The sequence below is a fragment of the Gadus chalcogrammus genome, chromosome 5 (assembly GCF_026213295.1).
Source record: "Gadus chalcogrammus isolate NIFS_2021 chromosome 5, NIFS_Gcha_1.0, whole genome shotgun sequence".
Classification (NCBI taxonomy): Eukaryota; Metazoa; Chordata; class Actinopteri; order Gadiformes; family Gadidae; genus Gadus; species Gadus chalcogrammus.
In genome coordinates this window covers 23700843-23718201 of record NC_079416.1, presented here as the reverse complement: position 1 = coordinate 23718201, position 17359 = coordinate 23700843, and the positions used below count along the sequence as shown (strand labels likewise).

The 17359-nt window shown below is 46.2% G+C and overlaps 2 protein-coding genes across 2 annotated transcripts in view; one reads left to right on the top strand and one right to left on the bottom strand.

Moving 5' to 3' along the window:
* Positions 1-2281: 2281 nt before the first annotated feature.
* pax9 (paired box 9) lies at positions 2282-10012 on the top strand. Its single transcript, XM_056590520.1, has 3 exons — positions 2282-2451; positions 3023-3652; positions 9837-10012. The coding sequence occupies exons 1-3, from the start codon at positions 2445-2447 to the stop codon at positions 10010-10012; spliced, it is 813 nt and encodes a 270-aa protein (XP_056446495.1). The 5' UTR covers positions 2282-2444.
* A 5554-nt stretch (positions 10013-15566) lies between these two features.
* Positions 15567-17359, bottom strand: part of slc25a21 (solute carrier family 25 member 21) — a 24819-nt gene continuing 23026 nt past the window's right edge. The window contains exon 8 of the mRNA XM_056589821.1: positions 15567-16457. Within this exon, the coding sequence (XP_056445796.1) occupies positions 16396-16457 (62 nt within the window). The 3' untranslated portion in view covers positions 15567-16395. The remainder of the gene's footprint in view (positions 16458-17359) is intronic.

Sequence of the window (17359 nt, the reverse complement as noted above, 5' to 3'; positions counted from 1 at the left end):
ATAGGCTACATATGATAATATATGTTTTAGGCCCGTCTATATATTTATCATTAAATAATATATCATTTATAAATACCACACTGTGATACTGTTATTATTATTTCTAATATATACATATATATTATATGTTGATATATAGGCCTAAAGGCCATTACAGAGCACTTAGCAAACAAATGGAATGGCGAAAAGAGAGCACACTTTAAGTCAAGTTCAGGGGCGAGACTAATGACCATGCCGTTAGATTAAGTAACGTGCGTTTCCGTTGTTGTACGTCAATCGTCACAACATCGACGACTCCCAAGTGGCACTGTGAGCAATTCATTCGACACGGACATTTTTAGTCAGTGAACTATGCAGGCTTTTGCATGACAAGCATATCGTCTTTGGCGGCCATGCATGCAGACTTTCGTCATTCGGACATGAACCGATGGTCATGAGCGGAATGACTCAGATAGGCTAATATAGGCTATTACTAACGCAATCATAATTTATAATAATAAAATAATGAATTGAATGTGTTTCTGTATGACATAAAGGTCTCCAAATGGACAACAGTATAGGCTACATGTTATACCGTCATACTGAACATGTTTGAACACAAAAAACAAAATGTGCAGCAATGTGTTGCATTAATTAGCAGGGGCTTATTGTCTATATTTTCGTATTTAAATTAAATTATAGTCAAATACTGAATAAGTAAATAATACCTTTAGCAATATTGTATGTTTAACACACGCCAAATGTCGATTTAATCTAGAAAACGAACCGGGCATACATAAAGACTGTGCGTGATGGATCGGTGAGATAGCGCGCGCTGTACGGTTGTTCCAATGTGCGCGTCCCATACCGCCGAGCGCTCAACGACCAGCTGTCAACAAAAAGGGCACATTTAACCGAAATGCTCTGAACTGAATGGATTTAAATGTTTTGGGGTCGAGAGGATCTTGCGGTTTTTGAAGGGGTCTCTGAACCTAAAAATGACCTTTTGTTGTTATCACAGCCCCCGGAAGCAACCGCAATAGAAGCAAATTGAGCAGGTTTCCCTAATGGTAAACATTATCTTCGACGCATTAGTGGCATGGGAACAACGGGCCGAGGGACTCACCTCCCAGATCTATAGGAACACCCGGAGAGCCGTGGACTGATATTCTGAGAAAAATCCCAATGTTTACTGTTGCTTCTGAGGGCAGCTTTGATGCCGTCCATACACTTTCCATTGGCCTTAACGATGAGTTATTTCGGCGGAACTTGCATGGTACGTGACTGGAAGTATAGGCTTACGTGATCTATTATTTGGGAAAGTTTTAGGCCTAAAGGTTATAAGGTCCCCTTGGTTGTATGAAAACCACTACAAGACCATATATTGAGGAAGCAACGAATGAAGAGATGGATTTCATTGTTATTTGACGTTAAAAAAAACGGGTACAAGAACCAATTGATGGGTGTGCACAAACAGCTCACGTTTAGACGAGCTGCATCAATGATATCCATTGCGCTATGGTGGCATTTGGATTGTCCAGTGAAATGTGTTAATTGCAAATCATCCTGCCATGGTTAGTGTCCTAAAGCCGACAAGGGAAGAAACGGTAAGAGAAAAAAAGTTAACAAGATGTAACAACTTTTAAATGGAAATATTGTCTGTGCGTAATGTATTAGGCCCAATGTATTTCTGTAACTAATAAGGATGTTATTTTTTTTATTTATAGGAAGATGTAGGCATACCTGCGAGATATTCGCTGCAGGATAACATGTTAACATTTATTTTAAAGCCAGCCACTCTGGTAGTGTAGTTGTAGGCCTATGCATGTGTTATTAGACATTCATTCGTGTGACTGATAGATTATCCAAAGTATAAATGTATTTTAATAAAAATGCTATTCATGCCCTATTCATGACCTAGACAAAGTCCATTCAATTGACTAAAAACAAAAAGGAGCGTTAGATCTTTATTGAGGACTCTCCATTGTCGAATACCTGATTTAGAGAACGGTCTCGACACTGCGTATCAGCTCTGCCGGTGGAATACATGGACTTCATGGCGTTAGCAGCTCTTCGGTCCTGGAGGAAGGGGGGGGGGCTGTGTGTGTGTGGGGGGGGGGGGGGGGGGGGGAGTCCGGGTCCGGCACATGCACATGTCACGTCAACGTTTTCGACCAATCGGAAGGCGGATCGGTGAAGCCGCGACATGCCATTGGCGCAGAGCGTCTAACAGAAGTGAAACGTGTTACAAATCCAGCCCACGGTTTCCCTCGATTGAAATGTAAGCCTGTCTCCCCGACAGCCAGGAAACACATCGCGAATTGTCCCTCTTGCTCATTATCGGAGCCGTGGCGCACGAAAGGATTTCCTTGACATAATTTCGGACACTCGCGACCCTGGACTCGGAGGCATACCCGCACGGGAGGTGCAATCCGGACACCACCTTCATCATCTGTGGACACAACATGATGGGTGAGTCCGAGGGGGAAGTTGGTTTTTCGAAGATGGAAGTGGGCGGCCGACCTTTCTCCGAAAAGGGGAAAAAAGCTTTCAGGTTTTTTGATGTTATTGAGTGGAAGTCCTTGCTGTTGTTGTGTAAGAAAGGACCAATAACCCGCAGTAAAATGGTTTAAATTATGCTTAAATGTCCGCACATTCTTTGCGTTTCTCACCAACTTTATCCCACAAAAACAAACAATTATTTTGTTCTCATCCAACACGAGAGCAAATCATATTATTTGGCATTAATTGACATGACTACAGAACAATCGTTTTCAAGAACGTTTTTAAGCGCATGTATTTTTTAAATAATTGAACATTATTGCATTATTTCTGACTCATCGCCATTCTCACGATCCATGCCACTAAACAATTAAAATACATACAATTGGGCAGGTCATTAAGGCACACGCACGGCGCGTGAATCATTTTTAATAATTGTGCATTGATTTGATTAAAATCTATTAAAATTCCAGGCTTTTAATGGCGATTAGGAAGCTCCCCATTTAACTTTACTAACGCTTCGTTTGCTTTATGGTGCCAGAACCGGCCTTCGGAGAGGTGAACCAACTCGGGGGAGTGTTCGTCAACGGGAGGCCGCTGCCCAACGCCATCCGCCTCCGGATCGTGGAGCTGGCTCAGCTGGGAATCCGGCCGTGCGACATCAGCCGACAGCTCCGCGTCTCGCACGGCTGCGTCAGCAAGATCCTGGCCCGCTACAACGAGACAGGATCCATACTGCCGGGGGCAATCGGGGGCAGCAAGCCGAGGGTCACCACCCCCACGGTGGTCAAGCACATACGGACATACAAGCAGAGAGACCCCGGGATTTTTGCCTGGGAGATTCGGGACAGGTTACTCGCAGACGGGGTGTGCGACAAGTTCAACCTGCCGTCCGTGAGCTCCATCAGTCGGATCCTGCGCAACAAGATCGGAAACCTGTCCCAACAGAACCAGTACGAGTCCAGTAAGCAGGGGCATCCTCCACCGCAGCCGACGTTACCCTACAACCACTTATACTCTTACCCGACCTCCATCGGGGCCGCGGGCACCAAGGTGCCCGCCCCCCAGGGCATGCCGGGCCTCCCTGGACACATGGCTATGCACAGGATTTGGCCCTCGTCGCACTCCGTTACAGATATTCTTGGGATACGGTCAATTACAGAACAGCAAAGTAAGAGTTACTCTTTTGATTGAGTCAATTCAATCGCTTTTTTTATTAAATGTTTAAAACATTGTTAAAACTTTCAAATATTAGAAGGCCGCTAGAATTATTGGCGTTCGTGTAGAGTGCTTGGGCTAGTGTGTGTGTGTGTGTGTGTGTGTGTGTGTGTGTGTGTGTGTGTGTGTGTGTGTGTGTGTGTGTGTGTGTGTGTGTGTGTGTGTGTGTGTGTGTGTGTGTGTGTGTGTGTGTGTGTGTGTAAAGAGAGCTCATACTGAGAGTATCCTGATCAGCTCATAGACACAACATGCCACACGAGCCCACACGTCCCCGACGGGCGGTGTCTGCGGAACAGGGCTACCGCTTGTTTCGGCGGGCCTTGTTTTATTCTGTTTCCTTTGAGCGGCTCAGACAGAGTGTGTATGGCCGAGGCTGGCAGTTCAGGTCTGTCGGTGCATATAGCTGGCTAAGAAGTAAGGAAAAGGGCTGAGCTTTGATATAGGGTAACACATGTCGGACCTTTTCAACATGCCCTTTGCTTCGAGACATTTTGTTCCAACAAGTGCGACTGCGTTGTGTCAGACATCAGCCCGTGAGGCCCGACCACAGCCCGCCTCTCATGGAGCAACCGGCCGCCCTCTGACTTCGCCCTCTCAACTCATGCGTTCGAATTCTGATTTCGAACGCATGAGTTCATTCTGACCGTCAAACCTCGGTCACGCACGCGTGTTAACATGTTAACTCGCGTTCCATAATGCCCCCCAGGTTGTTTTGAAAACAGCGAAACAGGAGCCGCCGTGACTCCGCGCGCCCTGCGGGTCCTCCGTGTTGTGATGGTGAATTTCTGTGACCATGTTGGCTCGCGCGGCGAGGGAAGGGGTGTCATTCGGCGGGCCCTCGCGACTGTCAGGACGAGGCTGTCCTCGCGCCATGCAAATCGCCCAACGAGCATCTCAATACTCGGGGGAGCGCGCGGCCATTCAATACAAACATTCAATACAAACTAAATCTTCAACAAAATGTCCGAATGGGAGTCTGAGGCCACAAAGTCACACAGTAAGACACTGTCAGTAACACACAGTAACACAATGACAGTAACACAAAATAACACACAGTGCTACTGTGTTGTTGTGCTACTGCCTGGGGGTCACTGAGGGTCAAACTCTAACCCTAAGACGTCTTTATTGACTAGTGCTAATACATGGCTTAAAGACCAAAACATACAAGTAGTCTATAATAAATATATATTATATGAGAGCTTATAGGCCTACGTTCTGTTAGGACTATATTACTATAACTATATTGATGTCGTTATAAACGTCAACTTTTGTGTTTGGACTATTTTCTCAAATGAAGACAAGCTCACACACACTTACCCGAACCCAGGCCTATATTACTAAACCCAGGCCGATATTACTAAACCCAGCCCTATATTACCAAACTCAGGCCGATTTTAATTAACCCAGGCCTATATTACTTAACCCAAGGCTATATTACCAAACTCAGGCCGATATTACTAAACCCAGGCCTATATTACTAAATCCGGGCCTATATTACTAAACTCGGGCCTATATTACTAAACCCAGGTCTCTATTAGTGAAGGTCGACCGGGCTAAACCACCGATTATGTTCACTACGCATCCAAAGAAAAGTCCACAAACACGGCCTATGAAACATGGCGGTGTCATGTTCACCTTCGGTGGGCTGGATTCTCCTAAACGGACGCGGATAATATAATATAATAATATAATAACATAATATAATTTAAAAATATAATATAATAATAGTAGTATCTTCATCAGGCCCAAAGGGGGTCGCTTAAACAGGTTTAATCCGTCCTCCACAGGAAGGCGTTTGGCGGGTGAATGTTCTAGGCTATGACGCGAGCGCGTCGTCTTGCTGCATTCCGTCACGAGCTTCACCTTTATCAGCAGCCACGAGACGCACGCCGCGAGCACGGGGTCGCTCCTCGCGCACTGTTGATTTCCGTTCTTCTTGTTTAGGGTGTTTAGGCCGGAGACGAATTATTATTCTCTTTTAGCATACTCTGATCTTGTTCAGGTCTTCATAATCCACCCTCAGATTTAAATCTCTTCTGGTCTCGGATCCCCCCCCACCCCCACCCCCCACCCCCTAGTGACAGGCCATAGGCTATTTTCCAACCGCCAAACTTAAGACTAGAATGCCTATAAAGAGGATAATATAATAATGATAATAATAATAATAATAATAATAATAATAATAATAATAATAATAATAATAATAATTTAAGGTGGTCACTGTCCAGCATGCGAGCTCTGAACTGGTCGATGGCGCGGATCAACCGTGTTTAGGACCTGACGCAAACTACAGGTCACAGAGTCTCATTATGTAGGCCTACGACCCATTTCTCGAGGAATATAACCCCACAATAAGTTCGAAACCGCGACTAGGGGCCTCCTGTAATAATACCAACTAATTACTGATAGTGAATTGGCATGGATTACTTTTTATTAGCGATTTCCCGTTGCCTCTTTGTCGTCGAGTTGGTGCTTTGCTTTTCCTGTCTAATATTTTACGCGTTTGCCTTTTGTCCTAAATTATGGGTAGGACTATATGGGACCCTTTCCCAAACAATGTCGTTTTTCTCATGGAAAACTATATAACCATACAATTTATTTATTTATCTTCAAATGTAATCCCCACCATGTCTTCGTCTTGCCCCATTACAATTACTCAAATAATAAATCGCAAAACATGCAGCTTCTCTAGAGCCACATTGTGTGCCAAATACCGCAGTATTTTCCATCGAATCTCCAAACGACCACGTTTGAATTGTAGAACTGTATGATAGCAATTCAAAGCCACAATTAAAGTCCGGCTGAATACCTACTAATTATATCATTTGCTTGGGGTTTGGTTTGAATTCCAGGGGTCAGTGTCTCAGGACACCGGCCTGCAGAGAGCAGTAAACGGGCCATCTCCAGTTTGTTCTACCGTTGTTGTCTTTTTCTGGAATCAATTTAGGTCTATTCTATCTTTTTGCGAGCATAGACATATCGACCTCCGCCACACCGAGGTTAAACCAGCACCCATGACGGGCGCTGTATACGCCCTAATCCGGCAATGATATGTTTGGTTTGGCTACGGTTAATTAAAGTCGACAAACAGATGCATGGAGAATTGGACTATTTGGACGTTTATTTTTCGCCAGTACTGATAAAAAAGAATACTTACAAACAAAAATATTTTTCATTTTTCTACAATTATATTTTTTACTTGTAAAAAAATGTATGCTGGAAAATGGCTTACAATAAGTGTTCGCTTGGCCTTGTTGTTGGCAGTAAGGGACGAAGTGGTCGTATACACATTCGGGGTCAAATCTCTGTCTGTGACCCGATGTATGATGCATGAAACGAAACTACACATGCACGACTAAATTCAACGGAGTGCGTCTGTTAGACCTATGTCTCAAAGAAAACCCGAGCTGTCAGTGGTTCACCAGACCATAAATATAGATGCATATCGTGATGTGTACATGGAATAAATACGACTACCAACTACGCCCTATTGCAGAAACAACATGTAGGCCTACGTTGAAACACGTTTTTTTCTTCAGTGTAAATAGATAGCCAAGGCCCATTCATCTATCACATCAAATGGGTCACACCATGCATGCAGTGTGAGTGAAGGATTGAGGCTGTAGAGATACCGAAGTCAGAATAACATAAACCCGCATGTATTGTCATTGTGTAATATGCTGCATTCCAGTCTACATTTAAAGTCCCGAGCAAGTAGCTCTGCTAGTCCTCCACTGCTGCCGCACCGGCTCCCATCACACTTCAGCTCCCAGGTCATATCTCGCCAGAGGTTCGCAAGTATCAATATGTGAGGTAGTTATTTCGTAATGCGGTGACGCGGTCTCCATTTCATAAATCAATTCACCGGGGCTTAGAAAAATAGATGATTTAATGTCGAAAAAAAAGACCGCGTTTTGGAGTGCGTCCATCGAGTATCACTCTGAGGCAATGGGAATCATGCATCGTCTTTATTTGGAAGAGAAAGAATGAATTATGTGTTGATTTAAGGTCGAGGCACGCACACGTTGTGTGACTTAGCCAACACAAATAGAGGTGCTGCAAAGGCGTGTCGACTGTAACGATAAGAAGGTGGTGATCGATTTAATGACGAATAATGAATTGATCATTTATACACTATGGGCAACCGTACATTTTCATTTGGCTATTGGACAGATTGGTGGAAATTGACATCGGCATATTTCGTTTTTTTGTGTATTTCTATGGTTGCAAAAATATTTCCCTTTAACTTATTTTTTTTCAACATAGATTTCAAACTTACCGACAACCGTATACATTTGGAAACACATAATTTAGGAATTTCTGACACGAAAGAAACCAATTTGCATAAAATATGATATAGGCTTAGAACTATTTATGCATGGCAAAAAACACAAATAAATTTCCACCGATTTGCTGTCATATTTTTAGAAAGCAACAGGCTTACGAAAGTTAGTTTTCCCAAACAATTTTAAATGAGCAAAATAGCAAAATGAACTACACGTCAAAATATGTTCCGGTTAATTTTAAAGCAATATTTCTGTTAAAATATTTATCTTTACTAAGGGAAGCATATCGGTTAGTGCAATTATAAACAAATGAAAAAATACAAAAGACAAAAACTGTCCTATTTTATAAAGAAGCCATCTGGCCTACCCACAAACACACAAAAAAAATGCCAGTGAAAGAAAGCTATCTTTGAAATCATTCTTATTTCCAGTCGAAAACCCCCGAAGTATAAAGTATCTCTCATGCAGCTGATTATTCTGAGAGGATAATCCTGGACAAGATCAGGATGTCCGCAGAGTCTCTGTCTCCAGACCACCCAGGGAAATCCTGTGGAAATGGTTCTAAGTGACGTCTGTACATTAAGCTGCGTTCTGCTAGCTGAGGTCCATCGGACCAGGAGAACCTGCAGCCGCCTCGCGCTCGGTCATATCTCCCTCCTACCTGCCCTTCACTCTCAATCTTACTTGGCATCCATATTGAGAGAGAGAGAGAGAGAGAGAGAGAGAGAGAGAGAGAGAGAGAGAGGGGGAGAGGGAGAGGGAGAGGGAGAGAGAGAGAGAGGGAGAGAGACAGAGAGAGGGAGAGGGAGAGGGAGAGAGAGGGAGAGGGCGAGGGAGAGAGAGAGAGAGAGAGAGAGAGAGAGAGAGAGAGCCAGAGAGAGGGAGAGGGAGAGGGAGAGGGAGAGAGGGAGAGGGCGAGGGAGAGGGAGAGGGAGAGGGAGGGAGAGGGAGAGAGAGAGAGGGAGAGGGAGAGAGGGAGAGATTAACAAAGTAGTGAGAGGAAAAAATAGCTTTCCATGTGGCCCAATGGCAGTTGCTGTTGTGCTTCTATCCAATTCATTCGTGTGATTAAAGGATTGTGATAGAAATAATTCACTGGAAATGCAATTGAAAGAAACAAACAAAAAGGAGAATTCAGTCTCTGTTGGTCCTCTGCCGTCACCCCGCGCTGGGTTCCACCTCTCCCTCCCGGAGGCATGTCTCCCTGCCTCTCCATCTCCCTGATGGCCCCTTGCCTTTGGGCTCTGCTGCCATGTTGTCTGTAGCCGGTGTTGTCCTAGCTTCAACCCCAACCCCCCCATTGTGGAAGACTCCTACTCTGTAATACATCCCCAAAATGGACGGACACTTAAGGCTTAAACTGCAGCAGAAGTTGCTTTGAGGAAACTCCCACCTAGTTGAATCTACATTCGTGTTGTTATTATATTGTCTTTGCTTTCCAGCTACAAAACCCCCCTGTGACCCCTTGCCCCCCCCCCCCCCCCCCCACCCCGATGTGACGGTCCGTAATCTAACTACTTCTCTCTTCTGGTCACACTCTCTCCCCCCCCCCCTCTCTCTCTCTCTCTCTCTCTCTCTCTCTCTCTCTCTCTCTCTCTCTCTCTCTCTCTCTCTCTCACCCTCTCTCTCTCTCTCTCTCTCTCTCTCTCTCTCTCTCTCTCTCTCTCTCTCTCTCTCTCTCTCTCTCTCTCTCTCCCCCCCCCCTCTCTCTCTCTCTCTCTCTCTCTCTCTCTCTCTCTCTCTCTCTCTCTCTTCCCCCCCCTCTCTCCCCCCCTCTCTCTCTCTCCCCCTCTCTCTCTCTCTCTCTCTCTCCCCTCTCTCTCCCCCCTCTCTCCCCCTCTCTCCCCCCAGACGCTGAGTGGATCGCCCACAGTGAGCAGCTCTGCCACAGCGCCCAGCACCCGTCCCTCCCCCCCTCCCACCCCAGTGTGGCGCTCCACGGGGTGCAGCGGCACCACGTCGGCCTCTGTGACCGGAGCCACCTGGCCGCCAGCCAATGGCAGTGCTCCATCTCCCCGCAGCTGTGACACCGCCACGCCCCCCCCCCCCATCACCCCCCCCCCCCCCTCCCACTCCCAGCCCCCCCCCTGGACGGACGGCCTCCTCCAGGAGCAACAGCTGGGTGCCGCCCCCGTCTCCAAACACCGATGAAGACTCTGGCCGAGGGCGGGGAGGGGGGGCACGGGACACCTTATGGGGGGGCCGAACACCTCCGCACGCCCGGCTCCCCGGTAGGGAGGCGTCGGGCGGAGGGAGGACACCTCCGTACGCCCGGCCCCCCGGTCGGGAGGCGTCGGGCGGAGGGAGGACACCTCCGCACGCCCGGCCCCCCGGTCGGGAGGCGTCGGGCGGAGGGAGGACACCTCCGCACGCCCGGCCCCCCGGTCGGGAGGCGTCGGGCGGAGGGAGGACCCCTCTGCTCTTCAGGCACCAGGCTATGAACTCCGGGAGAAGCTACGGGACGGTTTCTGGAGGACTGAATCCGGGCGTGCGATGCTGAGGACGTTCTGCGTCCGTCTCCGGCGCCCCCCCTGGTCGCAGCGCCGCACTGGGGAGTCTCTGGGGGGGGGGGAGGGGTACGGGGTGATGTGTCCGGCCACTAATGAGCCGCCAGGGAGCGTTGGGTGTAAGTGCTTCAGGGGCCAATCAGTTGCTTTCATTTTGTTTCAGTTTTGTATGTTTCTATTTTGTGGACGTTTTTTTGATAAAAGTAAAAAGTCTTACTGAGCAGTTTTTACCAGTTCTCTAAAATTGTAGCCTATGCAAGCAGCTTCTCAGAGAAGTGAACACTATGTTTCTTTATTTATTAGACTAAAGGTACGTTGAACCAAGTGCAATTTGCCTCCCAGACAGCGCCGAAAAATCTCCATGCACCCTCAGACAAAATAAATAAATTGGCATTGGTCTTCTTTTGGAGACTACAACATGAACTGTACAGTTCCAAATGTTGCACAATGAAACTGAATGTAATTAATTAAATTGTTTGGTTGTAAATTGATCGTTCCCTACTTAAAGCGTTTTTTGTCCGTGGAATTCATTCAATACACATGCTCTCTTTTCTTTTTTACAACACGTGCAAATCTACACCAATGACAGTAAGGTACCGTGCATCCGGATTCATTCAGAATACCAAGCGGCGCGTTCATTGTCCCAATCACCCCTGGGCTATCGGTTACCCTTCCTCCTCGGGTATCGCCTTCCCGGAACTGGCGGAGGAATTAGCATTGAGAATACGACCACCAGAGTCCGGTCTGTTGGAGGGCAGCGTTGTGATATAAACGGCCAGCGTAGGGCCTGGCCACGCGTCACGACTCACTAGGAGGATAAATCACCGCCACTTCAGAAACGGACGTAGCCTACTTGACCTCTGACCTGGTGGGCTGGGATTAAACATGCCATGCATCAGTCACAGATCTTCTTACCTCATTACAGTTTTACCAGTCTTTTTTCGGACTTTACCTTTCTAAACTAGACAACTCTCCGTACTTCACTACGAGCTGTATTGATTTTTTTGGGTACCTTTATAAAATGTCTACGTCTTAAATGTAAATGAAACCGAGCTTCAGTAATGATGCGGCGCTAAAGCGGCTGCTGGAAGAGGACACCACAGCGGACAATGACAGCACAGAGACGTATCCGAGACATATTTGTGTGCCAGATTTATGCAGCTGGCCATAGTCAAATGATCCACGCTAATTCTGCATTCAAAATTACACATGTAAGTCTCAACCGACCGCCTCGTTGTAAGTCTCAACCGACTGCTCCAAAGCCCGTCAACCCTTTGGGATTCACCGAGCAGTCACTTTCTTTTCTTTGCCCTCCAACGGGACCGTATAGATCTTGTTTACGCTGTACTGTATATAACCGGTTTAAACTGGATCATACACATAGATTTTGTTTACACGGGGACCACATTAATCTTGTTTACACTAAAGGATAAAAAGCACAGAATCCATTTGATGAATGGGCCTCTGCTTGCAGAAAGTTACCAAATGAGCCACAGCAAGCTGCAGTGACAGATATTTTGATTAAGTCTGGCAAGGCCTCTTGCGAAGCTCTTCGGAGTATTTACTCCCAGGATGAAATGTAGGTCCCTTTGTTAAGCTTAATAAAACCTCGTACTACGCGGCCTCACCCACAGGCCACGGCCATAGGGGCTGGGTGTCTGGTGGCCCCCACCCACACACACCACCCCCCAGCCTCCACCCTCTCCTACAGCCCGCTCCCGCGCGGCAGCGTAAACACCCTGCGCCGGGCGCCAGTGTAAACAGCCTCCCGGAGCAGGGGCTGATTTGACTTGGAAAGCAGTCTCGGCCGCGCGCAGTGGTCACGGACCGTTGCTCAGGGATTGTGGTGTTTCTTTGACCGTACGTGAACCGCATCGCTGTAACCTGGCCTCGGCTCGGTCCTCGGTCCTAGCAGACAGCCCCCCCGCCCCCTCCCCCAGAACATCCATCACACGTAATGATAGTTAGAACAAAATCTCGGTCGTAAAAGGACTTTAGGGCGAGATTGGCGTGAAAATGTTTTCCGCCGCCGTCCCCCGACGGCTCGACAGCTTTTGCTTTCAACTTCACGACGCGGCAGAAGTTCAGCGGGCGAGTGCAGCTCCAACCCATTTCCCCGCGACTCAGGGTGTTAAACTCGCCTGCTTTTAATTGATACCAGCATTAAGAGAAAAGTCAGCGACAGAAAAAGAAGAAAAAACAACACACGCCGACAAGCCGGCAGAATGAAGTGGTCTGTGGACGTTTCCACCTCCAATGGGGCTCTTATAGTGCGCTGTGAGTCCTCTTTATGTAGCTAAGGTCTATAGACCTGGCTCTAAAACCAGGGCCGCATGTGTTCAGCGTTAGAGATGTTGAGTCTGACTGCAGTGTCATGTGGTTATCTTTAGATCTCACAGAGCAATCGCAAATTATTTTCCAGAGTAGAATAGGACAAGGGTGCGCAATGCTACCAGTCGATTTGTGCTAGGCTTCATCAAAACATAATTACACATAATTACACAAATTCCAAAACAGTATATATACCTGTTAACACAATATATTTTCTATTAAACGAATGACCCTTAGAGCTTTGCTTTTCTCCAAACTGGGAAATGAAAGGCCCATCCGAAAATTGCACTGCGAAAAATCTAAATAATTGAGTGGAATTAAGTGTTTATTTAATGAAAACATGCGTTTATATCAGGCTAAATGTAAAAAAATATGTGATTTTTTGTTGAGAAAAAAATTATTTGGAAAATAACGGCTATACGTACAATTAATTGTATCCCTAAAATACAACTTTTAACTCTCAAACACACACACACACACACACACACACACACACACACACACACACACACACACACACACACACACACACACACACACACACACACACACACACACACACACACACAGTTAAAACCTCCTAAAAAAAAGAGATTCAACATTTGTAAATTGGGTTTCCTGGTTTCCAATGTGTATTTCCCCGCCACGAGTTCAAAGGCAGAAACGCCAAAAAGAAACATGACATTGACATTTCCATGTAAAAAATCTCCTAATTATTACCTGATTCTCCGGACTGAAAAGATAAGGCTCATTCAGCTGAGACGGAACGCCTGTCAAAGATTTGAGTGATTCATGTCAAACGCTGAGCTGCTTCCCAGGATGTGAGATTAAAGCGGTTATATACGGGACAGGGAGCGAAGAAAAACGACTTAAACACAGCGCTAGCTGTAAAGATTTATGACCAGCACCAGTATGGGAATGCCAGGTAAAGACAGGGGGGGGGGGGGGAGACGGTTGCAGAGAGCATCAAGTGTAAGACACACTGCACAAGTTACGAGTTGTCGAGCAGAGCCGGCCTGCGCCACGGCGCAGCGCAGGCCGGTCGGGGCGGCGGCTCTCACTCCTGTTTCGGCCCAGGGCGCGTATTTGAGGTGTGAAGAAAATCCCGCAACCCAAACTGTTATTATGTTATAATAACAGTTGGGTTATAAACTGTTAGCAGGATAGTTTAAGTCTGCAACAGTCTCTCCACACACATCGTTTCACCCCATCGAGGACAGGCCGTCTGTCTACGTCCCGTTGAACGTACGCGCATTGCTAGCTAGTTAGCGCGTTACTACGAATCACACCGCAGGCGGTCCTGGGACCTTGTACGAAGCGTTTAAATCAATAAATAGCTAATAGACAATAGAAATTATCAAAACTATTTGAAACACCTCTTTTTACGTGATTGTACATCAAAATGGCACCAGGAGTTCTCCTGCGATGACCCCCATATCAGGGCCAGGCGGCCCCACATGGGCCCCGACCCTCGAGTTGGGGACCGTCCGGGCCGTGAGCTCCACCCGTCCGGGGCCACGGGGCCGTCGGTCTCTCAGCGCCGGCCCCTAGGGCTGCGAGGCGGCAGCAGCACCTTCCTCTCCGGCACACGGCGACTCCCACACCCTGGAGCTCCATCCCATAACAGAACTCCCTCACCTCCAGTCAACGAGGAACTAGCACGACGAGAGCTAGCACAGCGAGAGCTAGCACAGCGAGAGCTAGCACAGCGAGAGCTAGCACAGCGAGAGCAACAGTGTTCGGCGAACATTAACTAAGTCGTAATTTAATATTGGACGGAAGGGACGAATTCTTTGGAATGACTTGGAACGACGTGAGGACCGAGGGTGATTGCGTTGTCTTGCTTTATTTGTTTTTAACTTAGTTTAAGTCGACAGGATATATATATTTTTAAATGTTTTACATTAAATGACAGATAGTTTGGTTATTTCTGTGTTTCTGAGGGTAGCAGGTGTGTTTGTATGGTGAGGGTTGGGGGGGGGGGCTGTATTTGTGTAGCACATAGATCAGCGCTGCGGTGAGGTCAACTCTTTTGTTTTTCAGTTTCATTTGAATGTCTTGGGTTTGTTTTTGTTAGCTTGGACTTAGCGGACGCACTGACTTACCTCTGCGTCTGGTGCTAGAGAGAGAGAGAGAGGGGGGAGGAGAGAGAGAGAGGGAGAGAGAGGGGGGGAGAGAGAGAGAGAGAGAGAGGGGGGGAGAGAGAGGGAGGGGTGGGGGAGAGAGTTGATGCATACAGGCTTTTGGTTGACTACTTTCTACTTCTGGGTTATAATGAGTGAATAGAGCATTGGAACAGGAAGACAGAGGGAGGCAGTCAAATACGCAGCGCTGGATCAGGTTTATATCTATCCAATGGATCACAGGATTAGTAGGAAATATGAAGTTAAAAAGCGCAATGCAAATGTATGAATCAGTGTGTGTACACCCACACACACAGCCATTTAAGAGGCATTCATAATAAACACTGCAAATATGCAAATGCATAGATCTGTGTACATTGACATATGCTCTCACACACACGCACGCACGCACACACACACACACACACACACACACACACACACACACACACACACACACACACACACACACACACACACACACACACACACACACACACACACACACACACACACACACACACACACACACACACAATCAGTCATTCACAGAAAAACACACACACAAACAAACAAACAAGGCATTTATACAAAAAATATTCTGCACATCCATTTCCAGAGTAAGAAAGCTTTATTTTCTTTTGCCAGCACAGTTGGTCGGTTTCAGATTGAATATTCTGCTGTAGGAGCTCCATTAAAACGGTGGCTCCAGGGGTTGAACATAACTAGGTGATGCATGCAAACAAGGGACACTGACAGGTGAATAAGCTGTAGGAGATTCCTTACAGTATAACCATTACAAGATATATCTATAATGTTAATTGTGAAATTTAAGCAAACTGTAACATTAAATGTCAATTTTCTTTATTTTCTTTAGAAAATTCAAAGAGTAGGACTGAATATAAGCAAAATGATCATGATTTATTCACAAAAATACTATTCCGATTCAATTCAACAAACATCCTCTATTTGGTGACTCATTTGTTATTAGTTATGTCTGATAGTAAACTGTATTCTGTAAAGGTCGATCCCGTCCCATCGTTCAAAGACATGAGTGGGCAGATCAGTCCCCGACACACTGTCGTTAAGCCAAGGACGAATATAAACATATCCTTCTAGAAAATACTAATGACTTCACAAAAACACAAACACACAATAAAAAACGGAGTCCCAGATCTAAAAAATCCTCATTGTGCATATAAATCGATGAACCACATGATGTTGTATGAAAACAACAACAACAGCTACAATAAAGAGAGTGCCACTGGGCTAACGTCCCCAGGAGGGGCCCTGCAGTGGTCTCTGGTCGTGTTGTCGCTGTCGGGGTGTTTGGAGGCGGAGGGGACCGCATCAGGCGCTCTGGGGGGGGCTTTCGGTTGCTGTCAGGGGGGCTCGAAGGCTGAAGTGACTGCATAAGGCACTCTGGGGGGGGGGGGGGTCCCTGTCCCCCTACCAGTTCTCCTGGAGCCACCCAGACACATACTCATACACCAGCAGCATCACGGCCCCACCTGCAAACAACCCGTCGCATCACAATCTCAATACGACGATTCATTCAGTCGTTGATCGTCTGGACACACACACACACACACACACACACACACACACACACACACACACACACACACACACACACACACACACACACACACACACACACACACACACACACACACACACACACACACACACACACGCGCACCAATGCACCCAAGCACACATACACAAACACAAACGTAGTGAAACAACGTGTGCGTCTTTTATGTTGTGCTAGTGTGTGATGTGAGATACATGCTCGGTCGGTCGGCTAAATATGTTCATGGCTGCACTCAAAGGACCGTTGAATCTCCAGCAGCTCTAGTCAAATAGGGGAATATTCATATTTATATATATTTATTTTTAACAAACAAATCGATTTTATAATAATTTAAAATACAAAATACTATAAAAAATAGTAAATATTTTAGTATAGTACATTTCATATTGTACCTTTTGCATAATTTAAATTTTTTTTTTATTTAATTTTTCAAGGTTTTCCCATTGGAGGCATTTCTAGGAAACAACTGGGTAGAAAATAAATAATTTAAATTTTATTGACTTAACTGAGTTTTCAGATTCTCATTTAAACCGACCTAGATTTCCAGAATCCCCGAAACAGAACTGAAACCACTGGGTTACCCCCAGCATGTTGACTCTTACATACCTGTCTTTTCTGTCAACAGACTATAAAATGAGAAGAATTAATAACTCCATTCGGCTTTCACACATAGAGCGACCGAAGGACATGCTTGAGATTTAATTTCACGCCACGCAGAACAAAGATAGCCTGTGAATACCCACCCTGATCCCATTGAAGAAAAAACACTAAAAAGCCAAAGCGGAACAAAGATAATGCAAGCAGTGTGTTATTATG